The 20,631-nt window shown below is 39.5% G+C and overlaps 2 protein-coding genes across 7 annotated transcripts in view; both read left to right on the forward strand.

The window, feature by feature from the left end:
• The window catches only part of KRIT1 (KRIT1 ankyrin repeat containing), a 60,093-nt gene extending 59,325 nt beyond the window's left edge, over positions 1–768 (forward strand). For 2 of the 3 annotated variants that reach the window (XM_077268199.1, XM_077268200.1), the window contains exons 17-18: positions 4–120; positions 507–766. In XM_077268199.1, coding sequence (XP_077124314.1) covers positions 4–120; positions 507–596 — 207 coding nt within the window. In that variant the 3' untranslated portion in view covers positions 597–766. Of the gene's footprint in view, positions 1–3; positions 121–506 lie in introns of all 3 variants that reach the window. The other variant, XM_077268201.1, reaches the window with a different exon arrangement.
• Positions 769–3,050: 2,282 nt separating this feature from the next.
• Positions 3,051–19,518, forward strand: LRRD1 (leucine rich repeats and death domain containing 1). 4 transcript variants are annotated; one of them, XR_013216760.1, is made up of 8 exons: positions 4,740–5,054; positions 5,168–5,277; positions 9,193–10,756; positions 11,039–11,237; positions 11,885–12,046; positions 12,778–12,830; positions 13,391–13,511; positions 19,276–19,414. XR_013216760.1 is itself a non-coding variant. In XM_077268205.1 (7 exons), exons 3-7 carry the CDS (start codon positions 9,254–9,256, stop codon positions 19,457–19,459), a joined length of 2,169 nt encoding a protein of 722 aa, XP_077124320.1. In that variant the 5' UTR covers positions 3,051–4,642; positions 5,168–5,277; positions 9,193–9,253; the 3' UTR covers positions 19,460–19,518. The 4 variants fall into 4 exon arrangements, 3 of the variants coding, with proteins under 3 accessions (XP_077124320.1, XP_077124319.1, XP_077124322.1); XM_077268205.1 differs by lacking the exons at positions 4,740–5,054; positions 12,778–12,830 and adding an exon at positions 3,051–4,642 and having other exon boundaries at positions 19,276–19,518; XM_077268204.1 differs by lacking the exon at positions 12,778–12,830 and having other exon boundaries at positions 19,276–19,518.
• Positions 19,519–20,631: the final 1,113 nt, after the last annotated feature.

The raw sequence follows: 20,631 nt of genomic DNA on the forward strand, positions 1-20,631 counted from the left end.
CAGGCTCTTTTAATTAGCCTAAAGTTTGGCTGCTTTAAGTGGCAGCTGGGAGACGGCGATACCTGCTTCCAGATCCACAGCATGGAGAACCGCATGAGCTTCATCGTTCACACAAAACAGGTGAGAGCCGAATAGCGCTTAATAGATATAGATGTAGGTGGGACATGTCTGCTCTCGCTTGTTGCACTTTTCTGTTTAGTAGATGTTGAAGGTCTCCAGTTCGACTTGTATCACACATCTACCTACAAACGAGTTTTCATGCATTTATTTTTTTAATGATAATTAAATGTTATGTTTTGGTGCAAAATTGCAGGAAGTCGTAGCCATCATTGTAAAGTGCTAGGTGGCAAATTTGCAAAAAAGTAAAGCAAATCAAGACTATTTGTAAAGTTCCTCCTTTTTAACCTACATTTTATCAGTTGCTTAAAGATCAAAATGGTAAAAAATGATATTTGTTTCCTGCTGTATACCTGTGTCATATTCTTGTCCTTCGACTTCTATGATAGGCTGGCCTGGTGGTGAAGCTCCTGATGAAACTGAGCGGCCAGTTAGTGCCTGGAGATAAGAACCTGACCGAGCGCTACGGTTATGGATAGCCGCCAGTCCCATGTGCTCCTGCTGCAGACGCTGCTCATTTCTCGGCTTTTCTTATGTATTTTTGTACACGCCTCTTGTTTTTTGATTCTGGATAGAAATGCTGTAAAAAATCTTATATTTATTAAAAAAAAAATAGATAAATAAAATGTGGTCTGCTGCTTTATCGCTTACATTAAAGTCTTTCTCCGATCAGTTTTTGAATTTGCGTATCAAGCCATGAAGGTAAACCAGTTAAAGAAGGTATAACCTTCCTCACAAGATCTCCTTCTCTAGTCCTCTCTCATCTCTTCTTCCCACAACCGCATCCAAGACTTCTCCCGTGCTTCCCCCATACTCTGGAACTCTTTACCCCAACAATCAGACTCTCGCCTACCATAGAAACCTTCAAAAAGAACCGGAAGACCCACCTCTTCCGACAAGCCTACAACCTGCAGTGATCCACAACCTGCAGTGATCCTCAACCTACTGAACCACCGCACAACCAGCTCTACCCTCTCCTAGTGTATCCTCACCCATCCCCTGCAGACTGTGAGCCTTCGCGGGCAGAGTCCTCTCTCCTTCTGTACCTGTAAGTGTCTTGTTTTTTGCTCATGTTTATTGTATTTATCTATATTTGCCCCCTTTTCACATGTAAAGCGCCATGGAATAAATGGCGGTATAAAAAATGTATAATAATAATAATACCCTGCCAATCAGCAGCCTTGTCACTGATGGTCGGGGACATCATTGCTAGTGGGACCGGTGAAGCAAAGTCCAGAAGGGAATATGCCTTTTCTCAGGCACTTCACTGGAGGCTCAGGGACCACGGGTGTTGTCTGCAGACAAAGATCTGGGTTGTCCAGATTGCTCTCTGCTTGGTATATTTTATACCCATGTTACAGTGCTGAAAGAGTCACATTTTCTTCCCTCTATTCTGAATGGCAGGACCGTATCACTTGTCTTCACAGGTGGTCAATCCTTGCCTCTGCTCTTGCTCGCACACCCCCTAGATTGTGGCACATAGCATAAAATATGGGCGAGAAGTTGCCAGTAATCCACATTTCAGGACACGTGAGGTCACATAAGCGAACCAGGTAGACACACTCCAGTTCCTCATCCAGGTTGCCTCCCTTGTTGACCTTTCTCAAAGCCCCTTCCATTTCTTGTTTCTCCTCTCTTGAAGACCACTTTGTGTCAGAGAAAGTTTCGTATTTTGACTCTGATCTGGACACTGACCAATCATCCAAGTTTGTGCCCGCAATAGTGGCGGGTGAAATCGCGATTCACCTGCCGCTATTAACTAGTTAAATGCCGCTGTCAAACGCTGACAGCGGCATTTAACCGGCGCTTCCGGCTGGGCGGCCGGAAGTGAGCGCATCGCCGACCCCCGTCACATGATCGTCAGTCAGCGATGCTTCTGCAGTGTAACCATAGAGGTCCTTGAGACCTCTATGGTTACTGATCCCCGGTAGCTGTGAGCGCCACCCTGTGGTCGGCGCTCACAGCACACCTGCATTTCTGCTGCATAGCAGCGATCTGATGATCGCTGCTATGTAGCAGAGCCGATCGCGTTGTGCCAGCTTCTATTGAAGCTATTAAGGCTATTGAAGCATGGCAAAAGTAAAAAAAAAAAAAAAAATGTGAAAAAAATAAAAAAAATATAAAAGTTTAAATCACCCCCCTTTTGCCCAATTCAAAATAAATCAATAAAAAAAAATCAAACCTACACATATTTGGTATCGCCACGTTCAGAATCGCCCGATCTATCAACAAAAAAAAAAGGATTAACCTGATCGCTAAACGGCGTAGCGAGAAAAAAATTTGAAACGCCAGAATTACGTTTTTTTGGTCGCCGCGACATTGCATTAAAATGCAATAACGGGCGATCAAAAGAACTTATCTGCACCGAAATGGTATAATTAAAATTGCCAGCTCAGCACGCAAAAAATAAGCCCTCACCTGAACCCAGATCATGAAAAATGGAGGCGCTACAGGTATCGGAAAATGGCGCAATGTTTTTTTGTTTTTTTTTAGCAAAGTTTGGAATTTTTTTTCACCACTTAGATAAAAAATAACCTAGACATGTTTGGTGTCTATGAACTCGTACTGACCTGAAAAATCATAATGGCAGGTCAGTTTTAGCATTTAGTGAACCTAGCAAAAAAGCCAAGCAAAAAACAAGTGTGAGATTGCACTTTTTTTGCAATTTCACCGCACTTGGAATTTTTTTCCGATTTCTAGTACACGACATGCTAAAACCAATGATGTTGTTCAAAAGTACAACTCGTCCCGCAAAAAATAAGCCCTCACATGGCCATATTGACGGAAAAATAAAAAAGTTATGGCTCTGGGAAGGAGGGGAGCGAAAAACGAACACGGAAAAACGGAAAATCCCAAGGTCATGAAGGGGTTAATAATAGCTTATGCTGCACTGTAGAGTCATGACAAAATTTTGCAAGAAAAACTGTTGAATGTTGAAGATCTGTAATGTAAAGTGCTGTGGAATATGTTGGCAGTAAAGAATATTATTATTATAGAGTATCAAGGCTTATTACTACTTTTGTCATATACATTTTAGGTGTATGACCCTACGCTTAAAACTAATATTATCAAGCACACTTTGATACGTTCCTCAAGAATTTTCAGATAAGTGGTGTCAAGAATCACTTCTTACATGTTTCTTTTGTGGATTTCTGTCTATATATCTGTGTATCTGAAAGTCACCTGCAGTCACTATGTACAGTATATAAGCTACGGTCAGTGTAAAGTGCACAGTGACAGTGCACATATCATACATCGTGGACTGTGGACTTCCTCAGTAAACAGTAAACCCCAGCAGTGTAAGCTATTGTTTTCTGTTATCTGCCTCTTCATAGGGGTGAATGGTATTCGCTTGTTTGTAATGCTGCCGACTTTAGGTTGCAGGGGTTTCTCCATTAGAGACGACATGTCGAGTGCATCCACATCTGGGACCCCCAATTATCAAATGCCGATCTTTGACCCCCTACTCCACAAACTATACAAATTACTCATTTTCTAACTTTTGTAGACTTTGACCTCTTTATTTAGACTATAGCCAAATCATCATTACATCTTCCCAGATACAGCAAGCGTTGGCTTTACACCCTTCCTCCAATAGGTGTTGAACCCTCCCCTTTTAGTGGTGACACAGACCCATGGGAGACCCCTTTAACCCCCTTTGCGCAAATCTAATGTGTATATAATGTTCCATCTTTGTATTCTCGTAAAGGCTGATTTTCATATGAAATTGTTATTTCTACTATATACTGCGATAGTCCTAAGGGGACTAAAAAAAATTAAAGTGGAAAAAATGGTTAAAAAAAAAAAAAAAAACCCTCGCCACGCACACAAAAAACAAGCCCTCATACCACTCCATGGACATAAAAATGTAAAATTCATGGATCTCAGAAAAAGTAAACACAAACCATTTTTTTTCTTTTTACAAATTTCTGGATATTTGTAGAAAATAAAAAACTTCATACGGCCAGGTAACTTTTATGAGATAATGAACGCTTTAAAAGCTAAACAAAAAAAAAAACAATGGCAGAATTGCTGGTTTTTTTACCATTAAACCGCACTTGGAATTTTTTTCCATCATTTTTTGTACATTATATGATAAAGTGAGCAGTATCACTCAAAACTACCACTCGTTTTGCAAAAAAAAAAAAAAAAGCCCTCGTACGGCCATAATAATGCAAAAAAGGTGATGACTCTTGTAAGTAGTAGTGAAAATAATAAACTAAAGCCCAAAAAAGAAAATATAGACCGTAATCATCAACTATATACTAGAAATGTACCCCGATAACAATGTTACTGACTGTCCATATTGTGTCTGGGGGTATCGGGCATGTTATGTTTTTTCAGTGCTCAGGTCGCCATTATTGTCCCCAGGACTTGTCCCAAGACAATCTTGAGGTAAAGGGGACTACATCTCCAGTCATAGGGCTCCACAGTAAGACATATTTATCACTGAGGAGTCAGGGTTGGATGGGTGCGGCACGTCATGGCGGCCATCTTGGTTGTCACCCAGTTTTTGCATGGACAGGTATAACCATGAGAAATGTTGACCTCATGACAACAATACCAGGATTTACATTTCCTGGAGATGTGGCTGTGTATATATTACACTCGTAATCCTATTATCAGTTATAGAAGGTTTCTCTGTGGGAGGGAATGACCGCGTATCCGTATTCTGGGCTGGTTGCTAAGGGAAGGCCTGGAATTAATGTGCTTTTTCAGGGGAGGACAGCGTGTCCCTATCCTGCTCAGGTTGCTAGGGGAAGGCCCGTAATGAATGTGCTTTACTGGCATAGCAGGACTCCAGATCCTGATTTCCAGGCCCTCTATTATCCTGTTATTTCAGGAGCGGCCATGACAGGTAGTAATAATGGCAGCTGACAAGCGAATATTGTAAGTTGTATGTGAGTGAATGGTCTGGGAAGGGCTCGTATCTACCGGTAAGTAAATATCTGCTGACCACAGACAGGTCCACACGGCTCACTTTGCAGGGAAGTGTTTATGTACAGCTCTCCATAGTGACCTGTCATCTGCTTGTGTCACCGCAATGTAGGAGATCGTCTGCCGAGGCAGTCTGCTGTATAGCATCATCCTCGCATGGATTGTCCATCAGATTCTCGGTTAATATTGTGGAATTACTACCGTCTTCTTTAGAGAATCCCGGTAAGTGCTGACCCCATTATTGCCGCGCTCGTCACCTGGGGGCACATAATTTCTGCTTGCTACAAGTAAATGCACCCATATAAAAGCGTTAACTTTGCATGATGAGACCAGGAACGACGACTGTGTCACATCTATGTTACTCTATACTAATAAGTTCTGACACATGGAAATTTTACATTTGTGCCCAAAAAAAAATTACAACTTTTTGTGTTTTTACATCCATTTTGAACAGAGCTGATATCTTTTTGAAAACTGGGAAGGGGCATAGACGAGTCCAGCCGGGTGAGGGCATAGTCGAATGCGCCCAATAAATTAAGCATAATTTACACAAAGTTTGAATTTTTTTTTCCATATTAAGAGACCTTGCATGGGAATTTTTTTTTTATTTAAACTACAATTTTGATTTAATTAGAAGATACTTTCGTGTCATGTTTTCTTATGTAAAACGGACATACTATAAGGCCTGTAACCTGGCAATCATCTATCGTGAATGATTTATTCTGGTGTAATCCTGCCTGTGATGTTAATGAGATAACTGCTGAGAAGTGATCGTTACAGAACAGGAAGTGTCAGTCTATTATAAGGCTCAGTGCTCACAATGAAAACTGCAAGATTTAATTTAAAAAAAAAATGTAAATATAGATAGTGACATGAAAAATTTAAATAAACATTAAAAAAATATGATTTTTTTTAAATTATTTTTTTAGTACTTAAATTAAAGAATACCTATGTAGAAATGTGGAAAGCTGACAATCAATAAAAAATATATTATTTATTGAATAACATAATAGTTAAAAACATCAAAATAGACATACAAAAGTCAGACGAGTAAAATAGTAAAGGCAGAGAAGTGATAATAAAAAAAACTCCCTTGTGTGGATACTAAAAATCAATATAAAGGTTATACTGTGTGCAATTACAGTATTGAAGATGGATACTCAGAAGACAAGACCAGCAAGTGTTGTGCAAGTAAAGGCCCATAAAAATACATACAAATAAACAGGGAAAGAGTGATTTCACAAGAAAATTCTGTGACGGGGTGTACGGCAGAGCAAGAAGAGACAACAGGCCAAGGGATGATTCCACAGATTTATTATCCAGAAAGCTGGAACAACACATGCAGGTAGAACTACAGAGTCCACAATTAGTCCACCGGAACCGGTTCGGGGGCACCTCCCGATAATCCTTGTGCCCGCTAACAAAGCAATAGTCCACACGAGTCCAAGGGATCCCAAAACAATCCCACGAACGATGAGATATGTCCTCAGCTCAAGTCTCGCCCCGTTCGCTTCCGCAGTCACAGATGGACATGGGGTCTTGCCTCAGCTAAGAATCCCCACTCCTTCTCCTTCAAAGGTCAACTCACATCTGATCTCAAAATAAGAATGGATTGTCTGAGCTCCTGGGATCCGCCCATGAAGGGGGGTAGGGGTCACACCTTCTATTCAATGTTTGGGTCCATCAGAAGATTCTAGACTAGTGGGCTCCACTTAAGGTACCGTCACACAGTGCCATTTTCATCGCTACGACGGCACGATTCGTGACGTTGCAGCGTCGTATGATTATCGCTCCAGCGTCGTAGACTGCAGTCACACGTTGCAATACACGGCGCTGGAGCGATAATTTTATGACGTATTTGCGATGTAGAAGCCGTTGGTTACTGTGCGCACATCGTATACAACCTGTGTCACACGATGCAATCATGCCGCCACAGCGGGACACTAGACGACGAAAGAAAGTTTCAAACGATCTGCTACGACGTACGATTCTCAGCGGGGATCCGGATCGCAGTAGCGTGTCAGACACAACGATATCGTAATGATATCGCTAGAACGTCACGAATCGTGCCGTCGTAGCGATGAAAATGGCACTGTGTGACGGTACCCTTAGGGTACCGTCACACAGTACCATTTTAATCGCTACGACGGCACGATCCGTGACGTCGCAGCGATCGTATGATTATCGCTCCAGCGTCGTAGACTGCGGTCACACGATGCAATCACGGCGCTGGAGCGATGCCGAAGTCCCCGGTAACCAGGGTAAACATCGGGTAACTAAGCGCAGGGCCGCGCTTAGTAACCCGATGTTTACCCTGGTTACCAGCGTAAACGTAAAAAAAACAAACAGTACATACTCACATTCCGGTGTCTGTCCCCGGCGTTCTGCTTCTCTCCACTGTGTAAGCGCCATAGCCGGAAAGCAGAGCGGTGACGTCACCGCGTCACCGCTGTGCTCGCTTTCCGGCTGGCAGACGCTCACACAGTGGAGAGAAGCTGAGACGCCGGGGACAGACACCGGAATGTAAGTATGTACTGTTTGGTTTTTTTACGTTTACGCTGGTAACCACGGTAAACATCGGGTTACTAAGCGCGGCCCTGCGCTTAGTTACCCGATGTTTACCCTGGTTACAAGCGAACACATCGCTGGATCGCTGTCACACACAACGATCCAGCGATGTCAGCGGGTGATCAAGCGACGAAAGAAAGTTCCAAACGATCTGCTACGACGTACGATTCTCAGCAGGATCCCTGATCGCTGTTGCGTGTCAGACACTGCGATATCGTAACGATATCGCTAGAAAGTCACGAATCGTACCGTCGTAGCGATCAAAATGGTACTGTGTGACGGTACCCTTAGTCTAAGTAGTATGTACATTTGACTAGCCACCTGCTGTGAGGAAGAATGGCTATTCTGCACTAGTGGTGTTTGCAAAGCTTAATTACATTATAGCTTAGGGCTGCAAGTATTGGGGGAAGGAGAGATTTTGTTACAGGTGAATTCCCAAGAGAATACATAAACTACAGCCAACAGAAACCAGAGAACAGTTACATACATCAAATGGCACATTGTTCAAATACAGGACAGGGCAAAAGTACATATCATGACAATCTCACCTTCACGTAATAATAATAATGCATAGTGGAAAGAAGTACACTTTACCTATGGCTACTTTCACACTTGCGTCATTTTGAATCCGTCGCAATGCGTCGTTTTGGGTAAAAAAACGGATCCTGCAAATGTGCCCGCAGGATGCGTTTTTTTCCCATAGACTTGTATTGCCGACGGATCGTGACGTATGGCCATACGTCGCGTCCATCGTGCACTGGATGCGTCGTGTTTTGGCGGACCGTTGGCACGAAAAAACGTTCAATGTAACGTTTTTTCGTACGTTGTGTCCGCCATTTTCTACCGCGCATGCGTGGCCGGAACTCCGCCCCCTCCTCCCTGGGACATAGAATGGGCAGCGGATGCATTGAAAAACTGCATCAGCTGCCCACGTTGTGCTGAATTTGCACAACGTACGTCGGGACGATGCATTGCGACAGCCCCGTACCGACGCAAGTGTGAAAGAAGCCTATCAAAGAAAATGTGCCCGACATTGTTTCGCATGAAGCTTCATCAGGTGGTTTATATAAATTATATAAAAAATAACACAGTAGGCACACTCATCTCAGGTTAGTCTTGTAAGGCATAAGCAAACCTAAAACAAAAGATTTGTAGAATAATTAGTCTAAAACTTTAAATAAAAACATTTCACTTAGAGATGAGCAAATAAATTTGCAGGACTGTGATCAGCATTCTGTGGTCGCTAGATGGGAGCCCTGTGACTTATCGCTTACCTGCCGGACTTCTTTTTTTATTAGCTGTCCTGTCCTGTGTGCATCATGCTGCAACAATGAAGTTACGACAGGCCGGCTAAGAGATGAGCTGTAAAATCCAACAAGTTGGAGGCGGTTCCCAGGGCTCCAGTGCAGCGGCCATGACCTTGACAATTGATCAGGGTCTTTAAAATCGATTTGCTCAACTTTAATATAAATTGGTAGCAAAATAATGTTTTTCTTAGCAAATTTTGGCCAATTTGTGGTCATCTGATACTTCTATTTAAAGATCTAAAATACTTGATATAATTTTCAGATCAAAGAAAAGATGTTAGTACTATGATGGCCATCGATGTGGTGTATTCCAGTTATCCACTATGTTATCGGAGACTTTTACCATTTTCATGCTGAATGATAAGCAGCTGACAGAGATACCAGATGATGTCTTCAAATCTCCAGGCTTAATGTGTTTACGACTCAACAACAACTCAATCAAGGAGCTTCCACGAGATCTACAATGCCTCCTCAACCTAGAGATATTGTCCATGGAAGGAAATCTGCTAAGTTGTCTACCTCCTGAAATAGGGCAGCTAACTCAACTCCAAGCATTAAACCTAAGCCATAACCTCTTAAGGTGCCTACCAGATGACATCTCACACTTCCAACACATCAAGCAGCTCTTTGTCTCCCATAATCATCTCGCACAATTACCTCCATGCATAGGAAACCTAACAACTTTGCAAATTCTAGGGCTGAGTGGGAACCACTTAAAGTCTTTGCCAGACTCATTGTCCAACCTCAAGAACCTGCACGTACTGAACATAGACTGCAATCAGATGTCCACCTTGCCCAAATCCATCTTCAGGCTCCCACAGTTGGTTAAGCTCTGCCTTTGCGCTAATCAGATAAAAAATTTGCCAAAAGAAATTGGTGATCTGAAGAACCTCCGAGAACTTTCACTAAGTAAGAATCAGATCACTTTCTTGCCAGTACAGCTGTATAATTTGACGAATCTGGAAGAACTGATCATTGATGGCAACCAACTAACTGCATTATCGGACAAAATTGAGCGACTGCAACAGCTCAAAGTTCTCTCCGTCGCCAATAATTTATTTCAGACTTTGAACGAGAAACTTTGTGGTTGTCAATCTATTAAAACCTTAATTCTGACTGGTAATCGATTGTGCTTCCTTCCGGAAAAAATCCATAAACTAACCAACTTGGTGGAGCTTCATGTTGATCGAAACGCGTTGGAGATTTTACCGGAGCAACTGGCGCTTTTGAAGCATCTATCAGTGGTGGTCGGTGGAGACAATCATCTGCTCTATCTCCCTATTGAATTGAGTAACTGTTCACAGATAACCAAATTGGACTTGAGTGGTAACCTTTTGACCGAATTTCCCCATGTGTTGTCCTCCATGTTTGCTCTTCTACATTTAAATCTCAACCGTAACGAAATTCAAGAAATTCCCCAAACCATCACTTACAACTCGAAGCTAAAGTTCTTAGAGATGAGTGGAAATAAATTACAGGAATTTTCAGGATATGTTTGTACACTTCACCATCTCATTTACTTAGATCTCAGCAAGAACGAGCTTCAAGGAGTGCCACCAAATGTGTCCGACATGTCGTCCTTGTGTGATCTTCTACTCCACTCTAATAGGTTGACGCGTTTTCCGCCTGAATTGTGCACCTTACAAAGTCTCCAGAGACTCGACCTGTCGGAAAATCGGATTCAATCTGTTCCTGTGCAGATCCAACAACTGGAGTCACTGAAGGAGCTGGACCTTTCCAACAACAACTTCAAGACTTTCCCAAAAGAAGTGTGCCAAGTTCCGGCACTAGAAACTCTACATATCAGACACGGCAGTGACCTGAAGGTAAAACTCTATTTGCATTGATAGTATATTGACTGCGGCTTCAATGAATTGTATTTTATAGCATGTTTGACCTCCAAGGGTAAAGATTAAAAACCCCAAAACATGGTGATACCAACACAGTTTGTGGCGTGGGTTGTCTGCCAACAAGGCAAGACAAATATTGCACCTCTTAGCCCAATACTAATAACGAGTAATGATGCCCCCGGATGCAGCCTCCAAAACTAGATGATGGACTAGCTGATATTTCTGTATTAATGAGACGAGGATTCTGCTTTTCTTCAGATGACGGATCTGCCAGAAGAGTTATGTAGAATGAATAATCTCAAAAATCTGGATATTTCTGACAACGGCATAAAAATAATTCCGGAAAACATTGGAGGAATGAAAAATTTAATCAGTATAAAGGCTTCTGATAACCAACTCTCCAGCCTTCCTGCATCTGTTTCTGCCATGGAGGGTCTCCAGCACATCAATCTGAACGGTAGGTACATTTTGTAGCCTCCCGAGAGCAGGGAACTATGAGACTACTTCAATAATTGGGAAACATCAATACATCATGTATTGAAATTTGTAGTGTTTATTAACTATAATTGCTAACATGAGCTGAAGTTCTTGAAAATGTTTCCATTCTTATGTTTCCTTTTGATTCAACATATCCAGATATGAGTGCTGCAAGTTCAACAATTAAAAAATAAATGATTTAGTGATACTCTGTTAGGGGTTGTTTATGCTATAGGTGTCTATATGTAGCCATCTAGTGGTTATAATGGGAATTGCACGCAGGTCTTTTCTCACCTGTTACAATATTTTATTTAAGTTTTTATGAGAAATTGCAAAATTAGGAAAGAAAAGTGTAAATGCAAAAATTGGGTTTGAATTAGTTACCTAGAGATTATAGGAAAACCCAAGATTTCTCTGTCCATACAAGACTGAAGGATGTGGAGAGGTATAAACCCATGGACAACAGATGTGGAGCTCAGAGCTGTCCCTAAATCATCCAAGTCTATCGTGTAGTCTGCATTTACTATTTGTTCCATTGCTTGGATCCTGTGTAATCTGGATATTTTATATTAATCATCCCTTATTGCAATTTTTAGTCTATAACATTATAATCACCAATCTATTTAGGCAACAATCTGACCTCATTGCCCGGTGACATCCACCGTCTGAAGAACCTGAAGCAGATCAGCCTCGATGGTAACCCCATGATGAAACCCCCTGGTCTCCTGTGTGACGGAAAGGAACTGTACCCCATAGGGCGGTATATACAGGCGGCCGACGTGGTGGAAGGTGCGGGATGTTACTGACGGAGTCTGAAATTCTCATGTCATTCCTGAAATCATAGTTTCAGAGTTTAATTTCCTCCCTTTCTAGGTGATGAAAGTGGCTGCTGTAGGGAAAGTGGACTCATGAAGAGCTAGTGCAATGGTTATCCAACAAACTTAAAGGGAATCTGTCAGCACATTTTGCTATGTAATCTAAGAGCAGCATAATGTAGGGCCAGAGACCCTGAATCCAGCGATGTGTCACTTACTTGGCTGTCTGTTGCTGTTTCAATACAATCAGTGTCTTACCAGCAGGAGATTATCACTACAGGACTAGGTGTCTCATGACATCTAGTCCTCCTGCTCTATGTAAACAAAACCCCCCCCCCACCGACTGGCAGCTTTCTGCCTATGCACAGTGTACACAGAAAGTTGCCAATCAGTGGTGTGGGTGGGGTTATGCACAGCTCAGCATTCAGAGCTCTGCAGCAGAAAAAAACTGTGATTTTATCAAAACTACTGCACCAAGTAATATAAGTGATACATGGCTGGAGTCAAGGTCTCTGCCCCTCCATTAGACTGCTCTCAGATGGGGTAGCATAAACCTACTGAGTGATCCTCCAAAAGGCTACATACACCATTTACTATGGAATAAAATGGATTTTTACATACTTAGCGCCATTTTCTTAACTAAAGGTAACCACTAAGTTTCAGTCTGCAATATTAATTTTTTTTCTTTCCTTCATTTATTTCTAGACCTCCTGATATGCAGTTTGCTGTGTGATACAAGTATCAGATTTTTCTCTTGTGTGAGTGTCTCTCCCAGTAATTTAGGCTGGATGTGAGGTCTGTGTGTATCCATGGTGCTGTTGTCTTCATTAGCTCATATATCAGCACAGCTTCTATCCTGAACCTATTTCCTCTTCTTTCACTGCTTTCTATTCTGCAGCCTGTTTTCTCTGCCCTCCCTGAGACTGTATATGCTTTCTCCTCTCTCCATACTATGGAGATCTGTGCACAACCCCCTGCTTCCTGTGATCTCTAACACTATGAGAAGGGAGGGAGAGCAGAGAAAGCCATCAGAATAAGGAGCAGGACAGAATTGTAACATTTTAGAAAAAGAACACACTACGGCAGCAAAATGGTAGAAAAAGATGTACCAAGGTGCTCGTAGTCTTTAATTCAGTATATGATCCCATATCGCTGAGTGCTGGAGCATACAACATGCTATTGCGGCTGACATCAGGACCCTCGTTCTCGCAGCTCCCTGCTTTTAATTATAGGGAACCTGGCAGATATTGCTGCTCGACCCACAGGGATCATGAATCACAGACAGGCTGTGTACTGACGGTTTTGTCATTTATTCTAGACCGGATCATGCAGAAGATCTTCGCGTTGGTCTCTCGTGCTGTGTTCATAGAAGATTTCACCTTTTTTTGCAAGAAGCTTAAGCTTAAAGATGAAGATGTCAAAATTATAGCGAAGAACCGGTGAGAAAGGAAATTACTATTAAATTATTAAAATCTTTAACGTAGAAAGTATAAAGTCATGAAAATATTAGGAAATATATTCTAAAATTATCACGCACGCAAAATACCCGCTGCACATCCCAAGACCACCCCCAAAATTGGACCACTACACTTCTTCTACACTATTGTTTAGGTGGGGCATTTAGTTTAATGTTCATGAGGGGCTATGATGGCTCTTTCATGGTGCTATCATAGGGGCACTATGGGGGTAAACACATGGGCTCATTATTTGAATACTGCATAGCGGCATTATTTATTTGCACCGTATGGCAGAGGTATTTGTGTATATGGTATAGTGATATAAGATATGTGTACAGTATGGCAGCATAGTTTGTGAATGCTACATATTGACATTTTTCACATGTAACAAGGGTACTAATAATATATTAATATATTTCTGTATACTAAAGAATTATCATGTCCCACATATGAGACAAAATCACATATATAACATTTTTGTCCTGGGTATTATACTACTGTAATCCAGCCCCTATGTACAAGAATATACAGTGAGTAAAATAAGTATTTGATCTACTGCCGATTTTGCAAGTTTTCCCACCTATAAATACTAGAGGTCTGTAATTTGTATCTTAGGTACACTTCACTTGTGAGAGACGGAATCTAAAAATAAAAATCCAGAAAATCACATTGTATGATTTATACATAATTAAATTACATTTTATTGCATGAAATAAGTATTTGATACAATAGAAAAACAGAACTTAATATTTGGTCGAGAAACCTTTGTTTGCAGTTACAGAGGTCAGATTTAGATCATTACCAGGTTTGCACACACTGCAGCAGGGATTTTAGCCCCCTCCTCCATACAGATCTTCTGCAGATCTTTCAAGTTTCGGGAATGTCAATGGGAAACATGGAGTTTCAGCTACCTCCAAAGATTTTCTATTGGGTTCAGGTCTGTATGATGTTTCCCCCACCATGCTTCACGGGTGGGACGGTGTTCTTGGGGTTGTACTCATCCTTCTTCTTCCTCCAAACACAGCGAGTGGAGTTGATACAAAAATAGTTCTATTTTGGTCTCATCTGACCACATGACCTCCCATGCGTCTTCTTGATCATCCAGATGGTCATTGGAGAACTTCAGATGGGCCTGGACAAGTGCTGGCGTGAGCAGGGGGATCTTGGGTTCCCTGCAGGATTTTAATCCATGATAGCATGATGTGTTACTAATGGTAATGTCTGAGACTGTGGTCCCAGCTCTCTTCAGGTCATTGACCAGGTCCTCCTGTGTAGTTCTGGGCTGAGTCCTGACTTTTTCAGAATCATCCTTACCCCACGAGGCGAGATCTCGTATGGAGGCCCAGACGAAGGAAGATTGAGAGTCATCTTGTGTTTCTTCCATTTTCTAATAATTGTGCGAACAGTTGTTGACTTCTCACCTAGCTGCTTGCCCATTGTCCTGTAGCCCATCCCAGCCTTGTGCAGGTCTACAATTTTGTTCCTGGTGTCCTTAGACAGTTCTTTGGTCTTGGCCATGGTGGAGAGGTTATAGTGTGATTGATTGTGTGGACAGGTGTCTTTTATACAGGTAACAAGTTCAAACAGGTGCAATTAATACAGGTAATGAGAGCAGAGTAGGAGGGATTCTTACAGAAAAACTAACAGGTCTGTGAGAGCCAGAATTCTTGCTGGTTGGTCGGTGATCAGATACTTATTTCATGCAATAAAATGAACATTAATTATGTAAAAATCATGCAATGTCATTTTCTGCTTTTTTTTTTTTTTTTTTTTTAAGATTCTGTCTCTCACAGGTGCAGTATACCTACTAGTGATGAGCGAACGTGCTCAGATAAAGTGTTCGAGTCCCTGCGGCTGCATGTTTTGTGGCTAGAAATGCAGCCGCAGAGACTGGAATATATTATCAAAGGGCTCCCAAGATACTAGATAACACAGTATCCGAGCACATTCGCTCATCGCAAATACAAACGATAAAACTTACAGACCTCTACATTCTTTGTAGGTGGGAAAACTTCCAAAATCATCAGTGTATCAAATACTTATTTTCCTCACTGTAACTACTATAATACAGCCCCTATGTACAAGAATATAACTACTATAATACTGCCCCTATGTACAAGAATATAACTACTATAATACTGCCCCATGTATAAAAAATATAACTACTATAATACTGCCCCTATGTACAAGAATATAACTACTATAATACTGTCCCTATGTACAAGAATATAACTACTATAATACTGCTCCTATGTACAAGAATATAACTACTATAATACTGCCCCTATGTACCAGAATATAACTACTATAATACTGTCCCTATGTACAAGAATATAACTACTATAATACTGCCCCTATGTACAAGAATATAACTACTATAATACTGCCCCTATGTACAAGAATATAACTACTATAATACTGCTCCTATGTACAAGAATATAACTACTATAATACTGCCCCTATGTACAAGAATATAACTACTATAATACTGCCCCTATGTACAAGAATATAACTACTATAATACTGCCCCTATGTACAAGAATATAACTACTATAATACTGCTCCTATGTACAAGAATATAACTACTATAATACTGCCCCTATGTACAAGAATATAACTACTATAATACTGCCCCTATGTACAAGAATATAACTACTATAATACTGCCCCTATGTACAAGAATATAACTACTATAATACTGCCCCTATGTACAAGAATATAACTACTATAATACTGCTCCTATGTACAAGAATATAACTACTATAATACTGCGTGTATGTACAAGAATATAACTACTATAATACTGCCCCTATGTACAAGAATATAACTACTATAATACTACCCCTATGTACAAGAATATAACTACTATAATACTGCGTGTATGTACAAGAATATAACTACTATAATACTGCCCCTATGTACAAGAATATAACTACTATAATACTGCCCCATGTATAAAAAATATAACTACTATAATACTGCCCCTATGTACAAGAATATAACTACTATAATACTGCCCCTATGTACAAGAATATAACTACTATAATACTGCCCCTATGTACAAGAATATAACTACTATAATACTGCCCCTATGTACAAGAATATAACTACTATAATACTGCTCCTATGTACAAGAATATAACTACTATAATACTACCCCTATGTACAAGAATATAACTACTATAATACTGCGTGTATGTACAAGAATATAACTACTATAATACTGCTCCTATGTACAAGAATATAACTACTATAATACTACCCCTATGTGCAAGAATATAACTACTATAATACTGCTCCTATGTACAAGAATATATCTACTATAATACTGCCCCTATGTATAAAAAATATAACTACTATAATACTACCCCTATGTACAAGAATATAACTACTATAATACTGCCCCCTATGTACAAGAATATAACTACTATCATACTGCTCCTATGTACAAGAATATAACTACTATAATACTGCCCCTATGTACAAGAATATAACTACTATAATACTGCCCCTATGTACAAGAATATAACTACTATAATACTGCCCCTATGTACAAGAATATAACTACTATAATACTGCCCCTATGTACAAGAATATAACTACTATAATACTGCCCTATGTACAAGAATATAACTACTATAATACTACTCCTATGTACAAGAATATAATTACTATAATACTGCCCCTATGTACAGGAATATAACTACTATAATACCGCTCCTATGTACAAGAATATAAATACTATAATACTGCTCCTATGTACAAGAATATAAATACTATAATACTGCTCCTATGTACAAGAATATAACTACTATAATACTGCCCCTATGTGCAAGAATATAAATACTATAATACTGCCCCTATGTACAAGAATATAACTACTATAATACTGCTCCTATGCACAAGAATATAACTACTATAATACTGCTCCTATGCACAAGAATATAAATACTATAATACTGCCCCTATGTACAAGAATATTACTACTATAATACTGCCCCTATGTGCAAGAATATAAATACTATAATACTGCCTCCTATGTACAAGAATATAACTACTATAATACTGCCCCTATGTACAAGAATATAAATACTATAATACTGCCTCCTATGTACAAGAATATAACTACTATAATACTGCTCCTATGTACAAGAATATAACTACTATAATACTGCTCCTATGTACAAGAATATAACTACTATAATACTGCCCCTATGAACAAGAATATAAATACTATAATACTGCCTCCTATGTACAAGAATATAACTACTATAATACTGCCCCTATGTACAAGAATATAAATACTATAATACTGCCTCCTATGTACAAGAATATAACTACTATAATACTGCTCCTATGTACAAGAATATAACTACTATAATACTGCTCCTATGTACAAGAATATAACTACTATAATACTGCTCCTATGCACAAGAATATAACTACTATAATACTGCTCCTATGTACAAGAATATAACTACTATAATACTGCTCCTATATACAAGAATATAACTACTATAATACTGCTCCTATGTACAAGAATATAACTACTATAATACTGCTCCTATGTACAAGAATATAACTACTATAATACTCCTCCTATGTACAAGAATATAACTACTATAATACTGCTCCTATGCACAAGAATATAACTACTATAATACTGCTCCTATGTACAAGAATATAACTACTATAATACTGCTCCTATATACAAGAATATAACTACTATAATACTGCTCCTATGTACAAGAATATAACTACTATAATACTGCTCCTATGTACAAGAATATAACTACTATAATACTCCTCCTATGTACAAGAATATAACTACTATAATACTGCCCCTATGTACAAGAATATAAATACTATAATACTGCCTCCTATGTACAAGAATATAACTACTATAATACTGCTCCTATGTACAAGAATATAACTACTATAATACTGCCCCTATGTGCAAGAATATAAATACTATAATACTGCCTCCTATGTACAAGAATATAACTACTATAATACTGCCCCTATGTACAAGAATATAAATACTATAATACTGCCTCCTATGTACAAGAATATAACTACTATAATACTGCTCCTATGTACAAGAATATAACTACTATAATACTGCTCCTATGTACAAGAATATAACTACTATAATACTGCTCCTATGCACAAGAATATAACTACTATAATACTGCTCCTATGTACAAGAATATAACTACTATAATACTGCTCCTATATACAAGAATATAACTACTATAATACTGCTCCTATGTACAAGAATATAACTACTATAATACTGCTCCTATGTACAAGAATATAACTACTATAATACTCCTCCTATGTACAAGAATATAACTACTATAATACTGCTCCTATGCACAAGAATATAACTACTATAATACTGCTCCTATGTACAAGAATATAACTACTATAATACTGCTCCTATATACAAGAATATAACTACTATAATACTGCTCCTATGTACAAGAATATAACTACTATAATACTGCTCCTATGTACAAGAATATAACTACTATAATACTCCTCCTATGTACAAGAATATAACTACTATAATACCGCCCCAGTGTATTATTATAACACTGCACTATTTGTACAATAATATCTTTATATGATAATACTACTTCCAATTAAAATGCTGCCTGGAGAATTATCAGTTGTGAATTTTGTGATAAGTGGTAACAAAACCAAAGTGCCCAGTGTCACATAATTATACAATGTCTTTCAGATCTCTACAGTTCCCTGATAAAGTCCTGCAGGTGCTGACGTTATGGAGGACGCACAGAGCGGCAGACATGAGCCCGGCTGCCATTATTGAGCAGCTGATCCGAGTGCTGGTGATGGCAGATCTACATGAAGTTGCCCTGAAAGTCAGGATGCTAAAGTTATCTGTAAAAGCAATAAAAATCTGATTTATAACCTTTAATGTCTCACTGTCTGGACAGAATAAATTGCCGTGATTTATCTTTATTTTTTTATTTCTATCTGTCCGTCTTCTATGTTGTTATATTAATCCATCGCAACTTGTGCACTCTGCACAGGTTTTTTATCAAGTTTTTTTGTGCAGTTTTTTAATCAACGAGGAGTGAATTAAAAAAGCAGAGACTTAAATATCTGATAATTATTGTTCCTATATCTGTCCAACAAAGATATACAAGTATAATCAGTCAGTATAGCGGTATATACAGGTGTAATCAGTCAGTATAGGGGTTTATACTGGTGTAATCAGTCAGTATAACGGTATATATGGGTGTAATCAGTCAGTATAGCGGTATATACAGGTGTAATCAGTCAGTATAGCGGTATATACAGGTGTAATCAGTCAGTATAGGGGTTAATACTGGTGTAATCAGTCAGTATAGGGGTTTATACTGGTGTAATCAGTCAGTATAGCGGTATATACAGGTGTAATCAGTCAGTGTAGCGGTATATACGGGTGTAATCGGTCAGTATAGCGGTATATACGGGTGTAATCAGTCAGTATAGGGGTTTATACTGGTGTAATCAGTCAGTGTAGCGGTATATACTGGTGTAATCAGTCAGTATAGGGGTTTATACTGGTGTAATCAGTCAGTATAGCAGTATATACGGGTGTAATCGGTCAGCATAGCGGTATATACAGGTGTAATCAGTCAGTATAGGGGTTTATACTGGTGTAATCAGTCAGTGTAGCGGTATATACAGGTGTAATCAGTCAGTGTGGCGGTATATACGGGTGTAATCGGTCAGCATAGAAGTATATACGGGTGTAATCAGTCAGTATAGGGTTTTTTTACTGGTGTAATCAGTCAGTGTAGCAGTATATACCGGTGTAATTGGTCAGCATAGCGGTATATACGGGTGTAATCGGTCAGCATAGCGGTATATATGGGTGTAATCGGTCAGCGTAGCAGTATATAGAGGTGTAATCTGTCAGTATAGCGGTATATACAGGTGTAATCAGTCAGTATAGTGGTATATATGGGTGTAATCTGTCAGTGTAGCGGTATATTGAGGTGTAAGGCTACGGTCACACTATCAGGATTTGGTCAGTATTTTACATCAGTATTTGTAGCCAAAACCAGGAGTGGAACAAATAGAGGAA

This window comes from Ranitomeya variabilis, chromosome 6, assembly GCF_051348905.1.
Source record: "Ranitomeya variabilis isolate aRanVar5 chromosome 6, aRanVar5.hap1, whole genome shotgun sequence".
NCBI lineage: Eukaryota > Metazoa > Chordata > Amphibia > Anura > Dendrobatidae > Ranitomeya > Ranitomeya variabilis.

Bases quoted from the DNA above. Each gene is read 5' to 3' on its own strand.
- LRRD1 (XM_077268205.1), top strand. From the start codon at position 9,254: ATGTTATCGGAGACTTTTACCATTTTCATGCTGAATGATAAGCAGCTG. The intron at 11,238-11,884 runs GTAGGTACATTT...CAATCTATTTAG, and splicing joins CCAGCACATCAATCTGAACG to GCAACAATCTGACCTCATTG. The intron at 13,512-19,275 runs GTGAGAAAGGAA...AATGTCTTTCAG, and splicing joins AAAATTATAGCGAAGAACCG to ATCTCTACAGTTCCCTGATA.